Source organism: Salvia hispanica, chromosome 1, assembly GCF_023119035.1.
Source record: "Salvia hispanica cultivar TCC Black 2014 chromosome 1, UniMelb_Shisp_WGS_1.0, whole genome shotgun sequence".
Classification (NCBI taxonomy): Eukaryota; Viridiplantae; Streptophyta; class Magnoliopsida; order Lamiales; family Lamiaceae; genus Salvia; species Salvia hispanica.
Genome location: NC_062965.1, coordinates 51,503,742 through 51,524,936, shown reverse-complemented (window position 1 = coordinate 51,524,936; position 21,195 = coordinate 51,503,742). Strand labels below are relative to the sequence as shown.

At 30.6% G+C, this 21,195-nt stretch overlaps 2 protein-coding genes across 2 annotated transcripts; both read right to left on the bottom strand.

Annotated features, from left to right (window-relative positions):
* Positions 1 to 3,611: 3,611 nt before the first annotated feature.
* LOC125206182 (RNA-binding protein 24-A-like) lies at positions 3,612 to 9,299 on the bottom strand. The gene is made up of 6 exons (XM_048105471.1): positions 8,882 to 9,299; positions 8,555 to 8,678; positions 8,341 to 8,470; positions 7,679 to 7,718; positions 6,534 to 6,792; positions 3,612 to 3,896 (listed from the first exon to the last, which is right to left on the bottom strand). Exons 1-6 carry the CDS (start codon positions 9,065 to 9,067, stop codon positions 3,823 to 3,825), a joined length of 813 nt encoding a protein of 270 aa, XP_047961428.1. The 5' UTR covers positions 9,068 to 9,299; the 3' UTR covers positions 3,612 to 3,822.
* Positions 9,300 to 15,968: 6,669 nt separating this feature from the next.
* LOC125191107 (7-deoxyloganetin glucosyltransferase-like) lies at positions 15,969 to 19,131 on the bottom strand. Its single transcript, XM_048088607.1, has 2 exons — positions 18,502 to 19,131; positions 15,969 to 17,296 (listed from the first exon to the last, which is right to left on the bottom strand). The coding sequence occupies exons 1-2, from the start codon at positions 19,001 to 19,003 to the stop codon at positions 16,371 to 16,373; spliced, it is 1,428 nt and encodes a 475-aa protein (XP_047944564.1). The 5' UTR covers positions 19,004 to 19,131; the 3' UTR covers positions 15,969 to 16,370.
* Between the last annotated feature and the right edge of the window lie 2,064 nt (positions 19,132 to 21,195).

Below are 21,195 nucleotides of genomic sequence, written 5' to 3'. Positions count from 1 at the left end.
TCCCTTTTGACTTTTGATTTTTGTTTTGATTTATTTTAGTTAATGGAATTTAATGTAATTTTGATGAATAATGGGGTAAAATTGTATGACAAAATATGGAAAATTCTAAAAGTGACTCTTAAACTGGGATGAACTTTTATGGCAAAAAGTGACTTTTAATCTGGAACGGAGGGAGTAATTTATATGATGCACAGTATGCCTAATCCCTATCACTATTGGTTAATGTACTTTAGTTAATGTACTTTATCAAGTGAGTATATAGTACTCCTACTTCGCTCCAATTTTTGATTTAGTTACGATTCACAATTCTTTTTAATACATCTTTTGTTAGTACTAATATACTAAGTGCCCGTTCGGTTCCCAAGATAACTTTTATCTTCTCCATTCACATTTTTAACAAAATTTTAGCTAACAATTGTAGATTTAGGTCTGTTTTGGCCCATTTGAATGGACTCCTTCTCCCCTAATCTCATGACTATCCATCTCACCTCACCCCCTCCTACTAATTAGTCCATCTCCCTCTACTCATTATTCTCCTCTCCACCCTACTCTACAATCATACATAAGACTAATTTAATCCTAGCCAAGGTCTATTTTATTGTATGTTACACTACATCTCAAGACAATTTTGTTTCATGAACCGAACAGCCACTATCAAAATTTCTCAAATAGGAATCTTAAGTCAATGCAAAGCACGTTCAATACACTTAAATATTGCCGCTTCACATGTAGTATTAACTTTAATAAATTGTGGAAACGGTTTATTAAGTTTATTAAACTGTCACAGTGTATATAAAAAGGTACGTTAATAATTGCGTAGGCATTACTAAAATCATTAATAAAAACTAGTAATAATTTAAAAATGTACGTAATATTCAATACACAAAAATTAATAACGAATAGTTAAAATTATAATGACCAGATCTGTGCAATGTAATTATGTTAGTAATTCAAATAAATAAATTTGACAATAATACTAGTATGAAATTGCCGGTTTATTAAATAAAAAAATAAATTCACCGACAGTGGTATGTATGAATGATTGATGAGAAGAGAGCAGCAGATGACGTGTCGGCAGTGTGAACGGCGGCGCAGGTGCATTACCCGTGAATTGTCCCCTATTTCTATTATGTTGACATACATTACCATTGTTTATTAAATTTGCATCCAAAAGTTAAAACATTTCCTTCACCATAAAATAAAATAGAATGAATAATATTACTCCATCATTTTAAAAAGTATTTTTTCGTTTTTTAAAAATAGCAACTATTTTCATTTTTAACAGTTCCTTAAAAGTAAAAATTTTAGAATATTTTTATTTAAAGACATGGATCCCACAATTCATTGACTCTATTTTTACTATTTTTTTTTCTCTCTTACTTTACTTATTTTTTTCATTTCATCTCTCTTACTTTACCAATTATTCTCACTTACTTTATCAATTGTGTATTAAAGTCGTGCGTTTCAAATGTTTCTATATTTTGCATATGGAGGGAGTATATTTCTTTGAAGGGGTATTCACTATTCATCATTTTGTATAGCAAAGATGGAGTAATATTGGAGTATATTTCTTTGAAGGGGTATACATCATTTTGTATAGCAAAGATGGAGTAATATTGTATGGTTATTTGTTTAGAGATTCAGGACTCTCTCTGTCCTATAAAAGTTAGCACAATTTTATTTTAATTTATTTCATAAAAGATGTCATAAAACTTGTTTCTAAAAATTTCTCACACACTAATATATAAAAATATATTTTCTTTTATTACTTGACACATGAAACATCAATTAAAATCTCGTGTTATCACTCAAATGTAACATCTATCGTGAGATCGAGCGAGTATAATTTTGCTAATCATCGATTGCAAGTATTTTGGGCTAAAAATCTTTAACTAATTCAACAATAAACTTGTGTGCGTCATGCTAACCCATCGGGCCAATTATACTTGAAAGGATTATAGTTTTTTCACCAATGTATTTCCTTGCAAAGTTTACATGTATTTTTTTAAAATAATAATAATTTTACATGCCAATATTTTATGTTAAGCGTCAAAAGTAAAATACAAAAAAATAAAATAAAAAAATGAAGTATTAAATTAAAATACTGCATTCCTACTTATATAGTATTTCAGGTTAAGACACCCCACAAATTTACAAGGACAATCACCATTATGGTATACCTTAATTTTGGTTTGTCAAATAAATACTATATACTACTAATATTTTTTTAATCATTTTATTTGATAGGATCTACTTATTTTGATCACTAATTTTCTCAAAACAAACTAAACTTATGTAAGGTGCAACCCAACATGAAAAGGCTACCTATTGGCGTTATGGTTTGTCCATACGAATAAGGCCCACAAATATATACTATTAGTGAAGTCCAGTAAACATGAATATTAGTAATTAAATTTAAAGCCCAAACTGGATATTAATTTATAGCCCAATAATTTAATGTGTTGTTTATAACTAATTCAAATCTAGTTCTTAAATAGAAAATTATTATCAAATTTCATGTACCTATTAATGCTTTAACTTAGATTTAATAAAATAATAGTACCTAAGTATTTTAACGTATCCTTAATTATATAAAAACGGAAATGCAAAATTTAACAAATCAATATTATTATCACACAATCTCTCATATGAATTAAGTTTAAAATCCTAAATTATACCTGTCATAAAAATGTCAATTTGAAATATTATTTATTTGAACCCAAATTATTACTACTTTAGTATAAAAAATGTAATCCCCCCATTTTTTCAGTCTTCTAAATCATAACACAACTTGCTGGAAACTACGCTTTGTATTATTAGAGCAAAAAAATTGGATTAAGGAGTAATCATTTTTGATATATTAATAGTTTTAATGATATGATTATAATTATAAATATGCCATTGGAATACATAGATTTGGATTTGAATATTCACACAATCTATGTACAAATCACACATTTACCTTTAATAATGGACTACTTAATTAGTGAAATCTTTCACATTTTCAAGTTCAAGTCCACCAAAACAATTTATAGCACTACACAACTAGACACTTTTTTTTTTCATCTTCCTCTCACCATAAGTGTGAAGAGCTAAATCAATATTTCGAATTTGGGATTTCGAAGAACCCTAAAATTGAAAAGAAATGGAAGCACTTATGATCTTTGTTTTTAAGCTATTTAATTGTGACTTTTTGGAGACTTTGTAGTGAAAAAAGAGAAAGCCAATTATATAACTTTTTCCATTTGTAAATGACCAAAGGACATAAAAGTCTATAAGTGATTGGTCAGGCCAATTATTGGCCACGATGAAGCCTCCTAATTATTGGACTAGCTATAAATATAAAATCAAGTTATAATTTATAGTAGTATTTTTGTATAATTGATAACCATGGTAATAGTTTAAATCTATTAGAGAAAAAATATAATAGTAGTAATCAATGGTGTTCATGATAGGCGATCACAAATTTATTACACATGTTTCAAGAAGCTGGTAAATACTTGAAAAAACATCTTGAAAATGAAAATAATTAACGAATAAAAAGCTCCCCAATTTTAAAAAAGGTATTATTCTATAACACATGGAACACTTAAAATTAAATTCATCTAAAATTTAAAAATAAGAAAGAAAGTCTTCGTTAATGAGAATTGTTTGTTAATATGAATGATCAACCCCTAAAACTGATAAAAGGGGGGAAAATTGAATGGTTACATAAATGATATTTTTATTGAGAGATAAAAAAAAGGAATATCGATTAATTTTCAATATTGTACAATAAACACCTTTTTTTAATTTAAAAGAATTTACTCCAAGGTTCCTGTCTTAGGCAGTTGAACTTGTCGAAGTAGCCGGTCCCGCTTCAGTTTCCGTTGATGTTTGATTAGGAGCCACTGAATCTGTTTCAAGAGAAAAACACGAATAAAAACCGATGCCCATAACCCGTTAAACGATTAGTGATAGACTAGACGACATGAGACGAGACGGTGCTAAAAAATCTAGAAAATGTTATGAATATGGACTAATATGCACAATTAAGGAAAGATAAATATACAAAAATTGTACATTTACATAATATCCTTAAAAATCATGAAATGCACTAACTCAAAAGGATTTAAATCCATACAATTATCTAAATCTAATTATTCTTTAGGTGATACATAATAACAGCAGTGAAATAAAATATGAGATTAAACGATGTTTAAATAGCATGTAATTAAATCTATTTATTTTCAAGGTGATATATGATTATGATAGTGAAATAAAGTACGAGACAAGATGGCATTAAAGACTCGTTAAAACATTAGCAATAATAGAATAGAGTTGATGGTGTTTAGATATAACAAAATAGGCAATGATTATAAATTACACAATTATTATAAAACTAAATTATCCTTGTGGTGATCCATGATTATGATAGTGAAACAAAACACGGAGACAAGATGTGTTCCCGTTAAACAATTAGTGCTAGGAGAATAGACTAGATGACATTAATATATAACGAAAATAGTGCGAAATGCACTAACACACAATTATTTAAATCTATACGATCATTATAAATCTAATTTATTTTCCCAACGATGCATAATTATGGCAGTGAAACAAAATACTGAGACAAGATGTGTTCCCGTTAAACAATTAGTGTCAGGAGAATAGACTAGATGACGTTCAAATATCACGAAAATAGTGCGAAATGCACTAACACACAATTATTTAAATCAACACAATTATTATAAATCTAATTTATTTTCACAACAACACATAATTATGGCAGTGAAACAAAATACTGAGACAAGATGTGTTTCCGTTAAACAATTAATGCTAGGAGAATAGACTAGATGACGTTCAAATATCACAAAAATAGTGCAAAATGCACTAACACACAATTATTTAAATCTACACTATCATTATAAATCTAATTTATTTTCGCGACGATACATGATTATGGTAGTGAAATAAAATGCGAGACGAGATGAAATTATCTGAGGTGCACATGGTGGTGGCATGAATTCCGATTGTCCCATTTTAATGGGTCAGACCACCAGCTCATATCACGTGCTTACACATTCAATCTTGGGTCCCTTGCCTCTCACATCCTCACATTATTTTCTCCCTATATATATTTATATATCCCACCTATAATCCAATTACAAAATATAGATTTATTCATTACATTTATTAGAGTGAATGGTTGGTATATCATCCTAGAATTTCCAACTTCCAATTTTTTTTTTTAATTTTTAGTTGAATTCATTAGTTGTTTTTGTAAACTTATTACCTAATTTATACTTTTAAAATATATTTAAACAACTTTCGAAATCGAACTAATCCGACATTAGTTTTATACGTAGAAAATATCAAACATTATAAGTCAAGACTAATATTACGTGATATAATATCAATAAAACTCAATCTTATCCTAATTATACACATTTTGAATACTTTCATGGTTTACATAAATGAAATATCATTATTATGGAGTTGGTAATTTCATTTATGGGCATTTTTTCTATGAGTACGTAATAAATTAAAACTATAATGATAATCAATATATATAATAAATTTAGATGGTACTACTATTTAATATGGCAAGGATCATTTAATTCACAAAATGTAAACCAAACCAACCATGTACTACTCGTTAAGCATAGTCATACTATAAATAGGACACAAAATTTGTGTCGTTTAAGTTAAAATCATATTTTTGGATAAACCAACTTTTGTAATTAATTGAGACACAATATTAAACTAATTGCTGCAGAGAAATCCAACATGGATAAAGCCTGTCACCACGTGGAGGACTGCAAGTGGAAAATGACTATCTTCAATGTGGTCAAACACGACCATATGAATTATTTTAGATTCACTCATAATTTTGTTAGATTCCTTATTTTTTTGGATAAAATTAGAGAATTTTTTTTATCACAATATAATACTCCATACATAGTTGGGTATATTCATATAATTAAAAAGTTATAATACTTCATTTATCCCATCCAAGTTATCCAGTATTTTATTTAATTATTCATATCAAATATCCACCTTTTATATTCAAAATAAAATTTATCTTTTTTAATTTCTTAAAAAGTTCAATATATTTTTTATTTATTATCATACTCAACTGCTGCACCTCAAACACTCAGAAAAATAACCATCTCTAAACAGAAAGTAACGAAAATAAATTGCGATTAAATGCTAAAATAAGAAATTATACTTTAAACAATAGAGAAAAATATTATCATACCACTTCCGTCTCACAAAAAATAGATTTGTTTTACCATTTTGACTCACCAAAAGTAGTGTATTTATCTATTTATAGTAAATATTTATAGTAGTAGTACTAAGTTTTATTTTTCTCTAACAATATATCAACCATATTTTCTTCTTTAACTCACTTATTATATCAATTTTGTATCAAATTTGTGTCGCTCACTGCTAAGACTATTCTCGTAAACGCAAGTCATATAATAATGTATGATTAAATAGCAAGAATAGTAAATCAAATATGTAGAAAAATATTGGGAAAAAACACTTACCCGAAGGAGAAGGAAGCGAGTGTCTTATTGGTTGTAGTGAAGGGAGGGGGTGAGGGGTAGGAGGATAGGTTAAAGAGGTGCCCTCCATCTGCGTAGGATAGTAGAGATAAGACGGACCCGGCATACGTTGCGCCGGAGGCACTGAAAACGCTCCTCTGGGTGCGTACCCATAGTAATAGGGTGAGCCCAACGCAGAGGATGAAGCCCCATATAGCTGATTGTAGTACTGTGATTGCTGCATATGTGGATTGTACATTGTCTGTCCAAATAAAAATGCCTTATGTTTTTGCTTAAACAAGAATATGCTCTTTACTTGTGTGCACATCTAAAAATGGCTCTCACACATTCACATATATGTACATCTCAAAGTTATGCTAAGTATATGTGAGTACCATCTATTTATATTGTTCGCTTTAGTCCACGACTAACGTTATTTGTTTAGTTTTATATATTCACCCCGTCCATTTAGTATTATAGTTTATCTGTTTTAGTTCGTCACACCAAAATATTTCTCATTTCTATTAATAAAAAATTTCACATAATTTTTTCTCTTTATCTATTTTATTTTACCCATGTTACCTACCAATTGCATGTTAAACTTGTGTTATTCATAAATAAGACTATTTGTGGACGGAGAGAGTTTTTAGTTTGATACAAATACCTTAAATTGCGTTCATGATATTATAGATAACATGAACAAACTGAGTTTAGATTTGAAGTAGTAATTTGTAAAAGTAAAGACGTCAATAATAAATAAATGTAAAAAACAAATAAGAGTTAGATAAACTAAAGAGAGCCACGTTTACAGATGGTACTCGATAAGATATCTAGTAATCCATCTCATTCTAAGTGGAGCATTTTCTAATTCATCAACGGATTTATATAGTCTTGCTTTGTGATTTAAGTGAAGTGAAAACAAAGTAGGAGATAATAATAATTTTATTTTAAAAAATATGTCAATTAAAATGAGACAAAGTATATAATTCCATTTTTGCATGTTATTTTGGCACTGAATTACGCATACAAGTATTTAATTATATTATATCTATATGAGTATTAAACATGCATGATAGACTATGTCGAACTAGTTGAGAAATTATAAATATTATACTAGTAAAGAGATTTGAACATTAAAAAAGGCTAACCTGCTGCTGGTAAGCATAATCGGGTGAATAGCTTGTGTACCTAAATCAAAATATGTATTCAAACAAATTAAATCAACTAATTTACTATCATAGGGGGAAAATATTGAAATAATTATTCACTTAAAAATGTTAACTAACTAATGTATTGGCTACCATGATAGATAAAAGTTGATTGAATAATAAAGTCTAAATTCGTGAATAAGTGATCGACACGTCTCAAAAGTCTACTTTCCAATTAAATAAATTTAACAATGATTTAGTAACACTAACTAATTAAAACTTTTCATGGATGCCTATTTTATAATGAGTTACACTCCATTAACACCTGTCATCAATATTCTTCCAAATCATGACTAATTAAACAATAGTGATTAGTTCTAATCTTACTTTAATAATCAAAATCTTTATATTAACTTTTCTACATATATTTGCTTTTCAATAATAGAATTTAAAAGCATTAAAAGTCTCTGTGGACTGACAATTTTGATACATCGATTATTATTTATTATCCATCTGCCAATATCTACTGCATTCAATTGAATTCAATAATTTCACTTTAATTTAGCTCTTGATTATCGTTTTTTAATAAATAAATAGTAGTAGTAATATTTTTACTATGCACTGATGAAATAAAATACGCGATCACGTATATTATACTATACCCGTAAGGTGGGTACATGACGGGCGGATGGGGCGCCACGGGAGGAGGAGGCGGTGGCAACGGGAGATACGACGACATTCCCCCTTGCGCCATTCCGCTTCCTTGATACACGTTGGCAACTTGATTTCTACCTACATTCCGAAAACCAAATATTTCAAATTTCAATTCAAAATTCGAATGTATTTTAAATTTCGATTTTGAGTTGAAAAATGTGCCTCGAGGAGGCGATGGTCGAGGCCGCCCCAACGAAGCGATATTGCAATTGGCTCGTCTCCCGTCGATCATCGGGTTCGGATCGGCGCAAGCTCGCCTAGCGGATTCAGGATCACGAAACGTCACCTGTAAATATATCAATTAATAATAATAATTATTATTATACTCGTAAATATAAGTAAGAGTAATAAATTAATAAAATAATAACATGTCATTATCCAAAGATGAAAATGTAAATTAAAAAAAAGTGTTAAATGAAATTCAAATATCCAACGATGAAAAAGCGAATAGGAATAAAATAAAATAAAATAGAAAATGAGAAATCTCACAAATCCGTAGCCCTTGGATTTGCCGGAGTTCTTATCGGTGATGATGACAGCTTCGAGAATATCTCCAAATTGATCGAAATAGCCGCGCATTACGTCGGTCGGAGTCTCCCAGGCGAGGCCTCCGACGAAAACCTTGGTGAGCGTGGTGTCGCCGAACGGCGATCGGTAATGCTGGTGGTGCGCCATCCGATCGAGCGAAAATTCAACAAATTTCCGATCGTCGATGGATCGCGAGCTTTGGCATGATCTCAATTGATAGATCGGCGGCAATGCGGAGCGACTTCCGATTGTTTGCGGCGGAGTGGGAGAGAGGGAGGGAGAGAGAAAGGGGGAAAAGGTATCCGACAGTTGCAAACGCTGATTTGCTGTATATGAGGAGGGAATTGGGATTTGTGGGTTTGTGTACTCGAATGACAGCTGCGTGACTAAAGAGCACTTGACTCTGTCCTCTCTGTCTTTCACCTATTCAAAATTTATTCAATCTCTACGTATTTTTATACTCGTATTCTACGCTGTATTTATTCTGTTGAAATTCAAGTATATGTAATTACTAGTCAATGAAACACGACTTAGTTGGTTAGTGGTAAAAATTTATCCTACAGCAGTGATCACAAAGTAAATGACTAGACGGTGACATGTAACTTTATCCTACAACGGTGATCACAAAGCAAATTTATCCTACAGCGATGACGTGTAACTTAGTTGTTAGGATGTTTCTAGGAGGTCCGAGACTCCGAATTACCAATTACAAATAATCAGGGGTTCGAATCACCACAACTAAAAAGTAGAGTACCAAAAAAAACTAAAGAGTGTCTACAAATTATTGTACTAGTAAAGTAGAGTCGTATTCTTTCTATCACAGTGTAATTGAATCGTATTCTTTCGAGTCACCTATTATAATTGATTCATTTATTTTATGGAAAAAAATCAAAATATTTAATTTTTTTCATTTTGTTTTCTCCTATTTTACTCATTTTTCAATTATCTATGTCTTTGTTTATTTACTTTGTTTTTTTTTTCCACTTAAGTTATTAAACATTCATTCGTTAATTTACGTATTCAAGAAAAAACATCTCAACTATAATAGAACAAAGAGAATATGCAATAATCAATATAACAAAGTTTTGCAACCACAATAATAATACTAAGCACTCATTCGTTGATATACGTACATAAGAGATATGCTTCAACCATAACAAAAAAATCCTTAAAAGACCATTAAATGAATCAATTTTTATTCAAACAAAATATGGCAAAATATTATAGATGAATGACGTCAATCTATGCAATATTTAGGGAAGTATATAGAGTCGTTCAAACCCTACAATAGATATTCTTTAAGCTACGTGAGAACTTGTAGACTTTTTGATTGGTTAATAATGTCAACTTACCAAGTTGCATCGTATGTAAATTGATAGCTTACGCCATATATGTATATTTTTTCAAGCAAGGTATGGACATGAGAATTTAAAGATTTAGATAATTTGTCGACATGATATGATAATATGGTATGAAAGATTGATTGTAAATTCATGTACATTTTAGTAAAATTTTGAATTTTTTCATATGTTACAAAGTTGGCTATAAAATGTATATAAATATCGAATTTGAGAAAATGAAGAAAGGGTTCAGAGTTTGTGTATTTGGTTACGAAATTTATAAGTATACTACGGGGAAAATCGAAATTTGATTATGGTGTGTAAATCTAAATTAATTACTTTTTATATAAATTATTTCATTTCATACTTTATACATGTAGGGTAATCTTATTAATTACAGTATTTATAATATTATTTACGCCATCTTATTTACAGACGAATTAAAGAAATATGACGTACAAAATATTCAATTTATAAGATAAAATTACAAATCGTAAAAATTGTTACTTCCATTCATACAATCATTTTATACTTTATAAATTTAGGGTAATTTGATTATAGTATTTCTAATATTAGTCACTCCATCTTATTTGGATAAAATAAATATGATTTTCAAAACACATTAATGCAATCATTATAGGGTATAAAAAAAAATCATGAGTTTTGGTTAAATTTTAATCTGTCTCACAACTTTAATGTAAAATCATATAAATTTATACATTTTTCTCAATTTCTCATGATGATGAGATCTGCTGATTTCATTTTTGACAAAGTATATTGCTAATTTGTAGCGCACAATTTTCAAATTGATGAAGTTTTTAGATATTTGTTAAGTGTGCTGAGAAAAATGAGTAGTATATTCCATAGGTGGTCGCGTCCTCGTAGAATTTTTCAGATGTCACATTAGATACATTTTGACCCAAATTAAACCTCGTAGGCAAATTTGTTTATTTTTACAACCATTTTTAAAAAATTGTTGTACAAACTATAATATGACCAAAATTCATGATTTTTCATTGCAATATGCCCATCATTAATGCCTAAACTCATTATATTCCACTTAATTCTATTCGTTTATAACAATCACATCCTAATTGTTTTGGCTATTACGACGATTAATTATTTGAGTAATAAGTCAAGATTATGGTTGTCTTTTGTCAATATCCAATTGTGTTTATTTAGAGAAATTCAACTACGTTAAGATGCTGATTAAAATACACATTGTATTTGTTAAAAGGGAACTAACTCCAAAATAAACTAACACCACTAATTATTAATATCGATTTTTACAGGTATTAAAATTGAATAAAAAAATGTGGTTGGAGAATAAAGAAATTTAACAACTTTTGTAGGACAGATAATTAAGATATAAGTAGAGGCACATGAACTCACGTTACAATCATAAGATTGTACACTTAGATAACTGCCCTAACAGCCAAAAACAATGTCACAGTACTCCACTAGCATCGTTTATTTTTGTACTAATGTGAGTTTAATTTAAATAAATGTTTTATTTATCTTTATTTCTTAATAAGTGTCCCATTTTAAAAACTGAGAGTATAATTGCGATATTATTTTCACTTTTTTTTGTGTATTTGACTACTTGTTGAATCTATGTCTTGATAATATATTAGTTATATGTATACATGTATATATATTATGATAATGATTAAAATTACAAAAAAACATATTTAATTTACTATTTTCTTGTGTGATTTGATGATAAAAAATCAAAGTGAGAATTGATAGTTCGTCAAAAGGTGCCAAGATAAGAAAGGCTTCCCACCCACACATATGTACGTGTGTGTATATATATATATTTATAAATTTATATATAGGGGTGCGTTAAGATGACAACACATATTAAAATAATATCATACCACTATTTCTGGCCAATCATTTGTACACGTAGACGAATAATAAGCTGCCATGTGGCAATAAAAAAAATGCTCAAGTGTAAAAATCTCGGTCATGTTGTATATACATGTATATATACAACAATGTATATATCAATTTTTTCTCGGCCAGCAATATTCAACCCGCTATACAACAATCTATAGATTGTTGTGTAACGTTTATAATATTGCTGGATATGTAGTGTCATGATGTCATTTTAAGAGGTGTTGTCATTTTAACACAAACCTTTAGATATATATAAAAAAATGACTGTTTTTTTCATAATTTTACCCAACACATGCCAATTGCCAAATTATAGTAAACTAATAATAGCTTTATTAAAATTATTTGTTTATCCACAAAATGAAAATATCCCACAAGACAATGTATTTCACCTAAGTTCGTATATAATTTAGTTTTTTTATGTGTAATTACACAAATGTTATTTAGTCAGCATACCCAATCACTGGAAATTGAATCACAGGATAAAATTATACAATATATTCATTGTATATTTATAATTTATAAATTCCATAATGAAAACAAATTTGAACTTTCAATATCAATTTTTAGAAAAATATTCGGCAATGTATTTTCATATTATTATATTATAAATAATACCATGAATAAAGTAGTCTGATTGAGATTCAATTTGCAATTTTGACTAGAAATGTTTTGTCTAATTGGCTGACTTTTCTTGGAATTCCCAAACAGTCAAACTTGTCAAACAAAAAGTTAAAAGAAATTCTTATTTGTTTTTATTAAAAGTAAACTGTCAATTAGTTTAATATACAACATAGGATATGTTATGTAAATATCATTACTTAAGTTGAGCTGTCCACTTTATAAGATTCGTCCAACTTTGTGAATGAGTTTCCCATCTGTCACGGCGTCGTTTTATTGATTGATTGCATTATAAAACAGTGGATTTGTGTGTCACCAATTACGTTTTTTCAATCAGGTATAAACTCTCCAGCCATGAAAATGACGAGCAAGAACAAATCATACTAGTATAACAAAAAGGTAATACTACCAAATAGACAAAATCAAACATTGAGTCTAAACTATATCACAAAGGAAAAATAATGGACAAACACAAAAAAGAGAAGTAAATCGACATCACACATTACGTTAGTAGCATAGTGTAGTTTTATAAAGATAAGATCCAAAATATAGAAGAAAAAATAAGTGTTTTTCACCACTCTACCACCCAATGATCAGTTTTGATCCACTTAATCGACTAAAAATTTAGTGGTCCGAACATATTATCATATGATCTGACGTTTAGTAACAATCGCAAACCATCACATAACAATACAAAGGCATCTATATCAAATTACTTTTATAATTAAAAATATATGCGAATTATTGTATAAATATAGTAGGTATACGAAATAATTGTGGAGTTAAGACGAATTAAAATACATTAAGTAATCATTCAATTTGTATATTAAAAATTAATATTCAATAGTTGAACACTACAACGACTATAATCAGGAAGTTTTGACGTGAACTTATTTTACAGCAGGACATAAATATTGATTCTCTTATTTTTTTTTATTTTTTTATAAATATTGACTCTCTTATTTATGCTTAAATTGTTTAATTTTTTAATAATAAGCAATCTTACTTATTTGGGCTTTTCAGCCCATTAAACACCTGGAGTAAATAGACTGAGAGAATAGTATTAATTAAAATTATCCAAAACAATATGGGGCTATAAGTGGGCCCAGACATAAGTACATTAAAAATAGTACTTCCTCCGTCCCAACTAATATGACACACTTTCCTTTTTGATTTGTCTCAATCAAATTGATGCAATCCTATTTTTGTTAATTTTATCTCTCCAGTTAATATATACTCAACTACTTTAATTTTTCTCACTCCAACAAAATGTTCAACTCTCTTTCTCACTCTATTTAATACCTACGCCCTCTCTTTTTCTTTCCAATTAAACACATTAATCAACTTTTCCTAAAATCCCGAATTGAATAAGAAATATGCCATCTTAGTCAGGGCGGAAGGAGAAAGTAGTATTATAAATTTTCGTATAAACTAAAAAAAAACTAGTACTGTATTAAATAGGTAATATTGTTGTGGATGAATGTTTATTCATTATTATCCTCACCTTACACTGCCAGCTAACGGATCATCTTCCTGTTTTTATTGTTCATCTATGAACTGGCACGCTTGTCCTCTGGCCTGTGGGAGCTAATCGTTTATCGAAAAATTCATCTGCGATGAGCATTGTTGATATACTCATCGATGTATGATTCATAATTATTACTCACTTCGTCCCGCCATCAGCGAGCCACTTCTTTTGCACATGAGATTTAAGAGATTAATATATTCAAAGAGTTAAAGTGGAGAGAAAGAGAGAGAAAAAAATATAAGCACTACAAAAAATGCAGTCATTTGCTAACACCCTCATTTCCATTTATGCTCGCAATTGTTCTCGGAAATATTTAGTAACTTGCGAGAACAGCCCTGTGCTAGCAAATATTTTGGTCGCAAACAACCCCTTTTTTTTTAGTGAAGGGTGAAAAGAATTAATAAAATAGGTGGACAAATAAAGTAAGAGACACAATTTTTTACCTAAAAAAAGGACTCACTTATGATGAGACATCTCAAAAAGAAAAATGACTCGCTTATGGTTGGATAGATAGAGTTCTAATTTTTATGTATTACTTACTCCTTATGTTTGGTAATACATGTTTCATTTTACCATTTTACTTTGTGTGCCATTATGTTCTCATTAAACTTTTATCATACGGAGTACTACTAAGATATAAGTTGAAATCATATTTTATTGACTTGTTATGTTCATATTATATTATAAAATTACTATTATATAGACACAAGGTTCACTTTCAACCAATATTCCTTCATATTTTTTAGTTAAAACTCGAGATGCTAAAAATAAAACATCTGTTCGCAGACCAAGTGAATATACAACGAATTTTGATTTAAAAAATGTGATGCGTACATTAAATAAAAACAAAGTCTTATTTATTGACTTTAATTGTGAATCTCTTTTATTGTCAAAGTAGGATATGCAATAGATAAAATGTGTGTAACATAAAAATCCACTTATTGAGTTCCAAGTTATATGAATAAAAAAGAATGTATTATGCATAAATGTCTAAGTATAGTAATTGATTAGTTTGGCACAATGAGTGGATTTGGCCAATATATTATGATTATCTGTGTAATTATGCTTCTATCAACCAACTATTCTTTGAGTTTGAATTCGAATTCTAAGTTTCTATGGATAAAGCTTCATCAAATCATTGTGTCGCCCACTATTAAATCATGCGTTTCCTTTCAAACAAATTACCTTCCAAATTCAGTATTTCTAATTGGTGATGCAATTTCCCCTGTTGAACCGAGAATAATATTTATAATATTTCCACATATTTGTGACCATTATTTTGTGACCGAGAATAATATTTCAACGTTTTACCCTTATTTGGTTTATTTTATACACTTAATTCCTAACTCTAAAAATTACTACTGACGTTATTATTTTTATGCAGTATTTTATGTACTATTAAACTTTATATATATATATATAAAAGTCTTACAAATTATCTAAATCAATTAAATATGTACTTTGAAATAAAATTTAAAAATTATAGCCTCTATCGATATTTTTTTCTGCGTTGGCCCTTATTCTGTAAAATATAGGTAACGCACACTACATGCATAATAGAATAACTAGCAAAAAACAACAATATCAACCCAGATCTCAAACTTTGGTTATCTTTATATGGTGAATAGCTAAAAATAATTCTCAGTTACACAATAAAAAGTGAATATAAATAAATATATTGAATGCTAAACAGGCCAAAAACAAAAATATAAAAAATTCTAAACGTGCCAAAAATTGGCTTCATAATATAGAATTTGGGCTGCAAAATCTCTACCCATATCACCTCACCCCAGCCCAAATACAATATACAACTCCATACTATTTTTGTGATAGAAATTAAGATAACGAAACATAACTAACATTTATGTAACAATAAGATCAAGCTGAAAAGAAATATTACATCACAGCCAAATTATGAATTTATCAGAACAATAATGTTCATTAAATTCAAAATTAAACAAGAAATTCAATTTTTCAATCACACACCTCCACTTTTTTTTTTTTCTTTTTTTTAAAAGAGAATCAATAATAGTTCGTCAATTAAACCGTCGTGCAATAAAATCTAAACCTTACCCAACATCACTTCATCAATGATTTTATGCAGATTCTGCCGCGACGAGCCCTTAGCCGCCTCCTCCGCAAGATTCTTCCATTCCGCCGACCGCCTCCTCATCTCCTTCCCCTCCTCCCCAACCATCAAACTCCTCACTTGCTTCTCCACCCCATCCCTCTTCACATCACTATCAATCTCCATCCCCACCCCCCAGTGTGAGCAGCAGTACCAACAATTGGTCTGCTGCTCCGCGAAAAATGGCCAACAGATCATTGGGACTCCGCTGGCCATACTCTCAATAGTCGAATTCCATCCACTATGCGTCAGAAACCCTCCAATAGCCTGGTGCCCCAGGACTTTCTCCTGGGGGCACCAGCTCGCCATCTGGCCCCGCCCCTTTATCACCTCCAGAAACTCCGGTGCCAGCACCGCGTTTTCCCCGGAGACGAGATCGGGGCGGATGATCCACAAGAAGGGGACGTCGCTGTTCGCGAGGCCCCATGCAAACTCGGTGAGTTGACCCGGAGTCATCACGGTTATGCTCCCGAAATTTACATAGACGACCGAACCGGGTTCTTGGGAATCAAGCCAATTGAGACACTCCGGTTCTTCCTTCCATAAGTTTGAACCGAGCCGGTCCAATTGGGAACCGGTTAACTCGGCTTCTAAAAGATGGAGCGGTCCGACCGCGTATATGGGCGGGAGGAATGCGGAGAGCGCGTCGAGAGCAACTTGCTCGAGGGCCTCGAATGTGTGTAGTATGATTGCATTGGCGCGTTGGGCGCGCCCGGTCTCGGAAAAGACGAATTTGATCATGAAATCGTCGAGGTTCATCGTGCGGATGAAGCTCGGGATGTCTCGCAGGCGTATGCCCTTCAACGCCGGAATTCCTTCAACCACCGTGTCGAGGTATCCGTTGGTTAAATCGCTCGGGTCTGTGTGTTGAAAATTTGAAATGAGCCGACGCGAAGATATATTGATTTATTTTAATTTTTTCTAAAAAAAGGATTATAGTAATTGTTTTGAAAAAGAAAAAAAATGTAGTAGTACAAAATTTAATCCAAAGTACTATTAATTATCTGAATTATATATGACAAAAATAATTTTATAAAACATTGAAATGAATAAAAATTACGACCACCGCTTTAGTGAATCCAAATTTATTTAACTTTTGGTGTAGGTAATGTCAACATCAAGTATACAAGTTGTTGAATTAGTTCAAAGAATTCGTTAACTTTTGCTTTTAATTTCTACAAATAAACCATTATAGTAAGTATCACTTAGTTAATTTTCTCAATATATTCTATGGCCAAAAAATTCGTCATCCTATATGTGCCTTCTTTTTTTTAGAATTATTTATGTATTACTATTATGGTAATAGTTTATATAATCACAGTTTAGAATATACACATAAGTTTGGTAAACGTTGAACATCCTTATTTATTACTCATCTGCTTATACGACTTCACAATTAATCACTGGACCATCATTCACATGAAAATATTAGGAACACGTGCAAAATTAGTAGCACCAAGAACTTCAATTCAAACAAATAAATAAAAACCAAACATTTAAGTGATTCTAACAAAATATTCACACAATTTTATAAATATGGCAATAGGGATGTATTCATATTTTACTCTAAATGTATGAAAAACACAAAACACTTATAGGTCTATTGGATCTTGTTATTTAACAGTTAGATTAATGTCAAGCGTAATCCAATAATGAGATTTTTAGTCTAATAATGTAGCTCAGCTAATAATGTAGCTTTTTAGTCTAATAATATAGATTTTAATTAGCTCAGCTAATAATGTAGATATTTAGTCTAATAATGTAGGTTGACTAATATTATCACAGCCATCCAATCTATGGATGAAATTTTATGAACAAAAATGTCTCAGTTTTCCATTCCACCACATTTTTATAAGTGGAAGGACTATCTGATTTATTTTATCTCTTTTTTTTTTTTGTTCTCTTTCCATTTATCACACTAAGAGAACATAAAATTCGTAGTGAGAAAAAATGTAATGCTGCGAGTGGGAAGAAAGGAGTACCTTTTTTTATTTTTTTTATTTTATAAATATAGCATAAAATAGAGGTGAAATTAGTATATATAAAGTTGTAAATATATATGTACCTTTGAGTGGTGCATAGCCCATTTCAATGATCTTTCCAAATTGGGTGTAAGCGTAGAATCCAACGGCGCTTGTGGTCCAGAACAAAACCTCGGGGAGGCCGAGCTCGGCCGCGGCCTCGGTGGTGAAGCTCATGACTCCATCGGAGACGATGCAGGAGACGGGAGGAGCGTCCCCGGCCTCGTTGAGCCGGGTAATGAGCTTCTTGAAGGGCTCCAAGCAAGTGGTGGTGGTGGACTCGCATAGGGACGGTACATCCTGGGTCGCGTCCGTGATCTCCGAGGGCGGGAGGCCGTCGGGGATTGTCTCGAACCGGAACCCCGGGAGGTCGTCCAGGGCGCCGGCCCCGCGGGCCTTCAGGAGGCGGCGGTGGTTGTAGTCGGTGTTGACGAAGGTGATGTGGAAGCCGTCGTGGTGGAGGAGCTTCGCGAGTTTGAGCATCGGGTTTATGTGGCCCTGGGCCGGAAATGGGATGCAGATTGCATGCGGTTTCCGTGCGCCCATGGTTGCGGATTTATATTAAATTAAAATATAATGTATTTTTTTTCGATCGAGAAAAAGCTCAAACCAAAAGACAGATTCTGAGGTGATCACTCAAAAAAAACAAATGAAGAAGAGGGAAGTTGTTTGTGTTTGAGAATGAGGAAGTGATGCATTTGTGGCAATAATATTGTTGTTATTTATAGGCAGCAAAATTGTGATTTTCAGCTTCATATTGATTTTCTATAATTATTTAATGGGAAGTCAAAAAATAGGGGAGATTTCATTTAATTTATGTAATTCAAATAAGAAGAGAAATAAATTTTGTATTAAGTACTAGTATCATTTACACGCGTTACGTTAGTCAATATGTCCTTTAATTTGTGTTTGGAATTTTTATAGGCATGTAAATGATATATAGGTTGACAAGAATGAAAATCGAAATAATATTTTTAATATTCCTTTAATTTTGTTTGCCTACTCGACATTATTGAGGCATAAATATATGGCTCAAGCTCAACCGCCCATTAATGCGCAATTTCATAAATTATTGTACTGGCATTGACAAAAAGGCACTCCATGTATTTAGGTGTATATTACTATAAGAAAAGAAATGAGAAGAATTGTTTTTATCAAGAAACTATTCTCTAAAAAGATAGCATTAGACAAATTTTCAGAAGTTAACTTGTAGCTTGAGGCACTGAGAGTAGATTTTGATAAATTTTCTTCCTATCCCATAATGATATTTAAAAAATGTTGTTTCTCAGATTAGAAAATATTGCCAATTGAAAAAAAAATCAAGTATAATTGCATGGTGAAAATAACTGAGAAACTCATTAATTTGCAAAATTTAAGGAATTTCTAAATATCACAATTATATTAAAACGTTATGGTGTCATTTATGCTCTTAAAGTGTGTTTAATTTATCTTCTTGAAATAACTTAATTATTTGGTACGGATATAAATAAATATTTTGTAAGGACCACGCGATTATTCAGAAAATACAAAACAAAAAATTGTGGATGTAATTTTTCGAAAAAATATTGGGTAAAATATGGACGTGAAAAAATAATTCCCTATGTCACACGTATGTGTACACATAAACATAAATGATAAATATTCGAATGGGTCCAAGCATTTTTATGCCTTCTATATAAATTGGATATGTTTCCTATTTAAATTATCAAAAATTCATTCGTATATGTGTTCGAGATTTATTTTGTTTTTAGAACGAAACTTTATCAATCTCAACTTGCTTAAAACACAAGGACACGAGAGTGGCACGTTATAATTGGACCTGCTCATTAAGAATTGAAGTACTACATGACAAGTGATATAGTTGGGGAACCACGTGCTCAATATAATAAGATATCATCCATCCCTCCTAAACCCGTATGAATTATTTCCTTATTAGTCTGGTTTTAAAAAATACACACCTTCTAAATTTAGAACAGTTAAACAAACCCATTATCCATAAATATTATTTTTTACAACTTATACTATTGCACTACACTATTAATAATATGAAATTCACGCTTCACTAATATTACTACTTATCTCTTTTTATTTATTTTATTAATTATACATTAAAAATCATATTGAATCAAACGTTTATACTTTTCAGGGACGAATACTAGTACTAATTTGTCCTTGGTGACTATGGTGCCTCATATCTATTGCTTGAATGGAAACATTGAAATTTTTAGCCTTAGATTAATACTCCCTTCATTCCATGTTACTCGCACTTTTCATTTTAGGCCGTAAATTTAATATTGATTTTTTAGTGTAATTAAATTAGAATTTTAAGTGTAATGAGACGTCACTTAATAAAGGACCTCTTAACTTAAACTAACATATTAATTAAATGCATTAATTCTAACTTAAACTATAAATAGTGTAAGGAGTTTGTGACGTGCCGAAAAGTAAAAGTGCAAGTAACATGGGACGGAGGGAGTATGACTTTACGTTATGGATTCACAAATTAATTTTGTATAAGGGCTTGTACATTTTATTTCATTCTCTTTATGACCAAAATAAATATTCAATCGAAAAAAAATCATGGTAAAAGAGGAATATTGGGACAGAATAATAATACTGTCCTTTAATGCACATTTAATTATTTTATTTTAATAATGGATTACAAACTATCGTTCACATCGTAATTTACAAATTATTATATGATTATGAATTATTTATTATATATTTAAATATGTCCT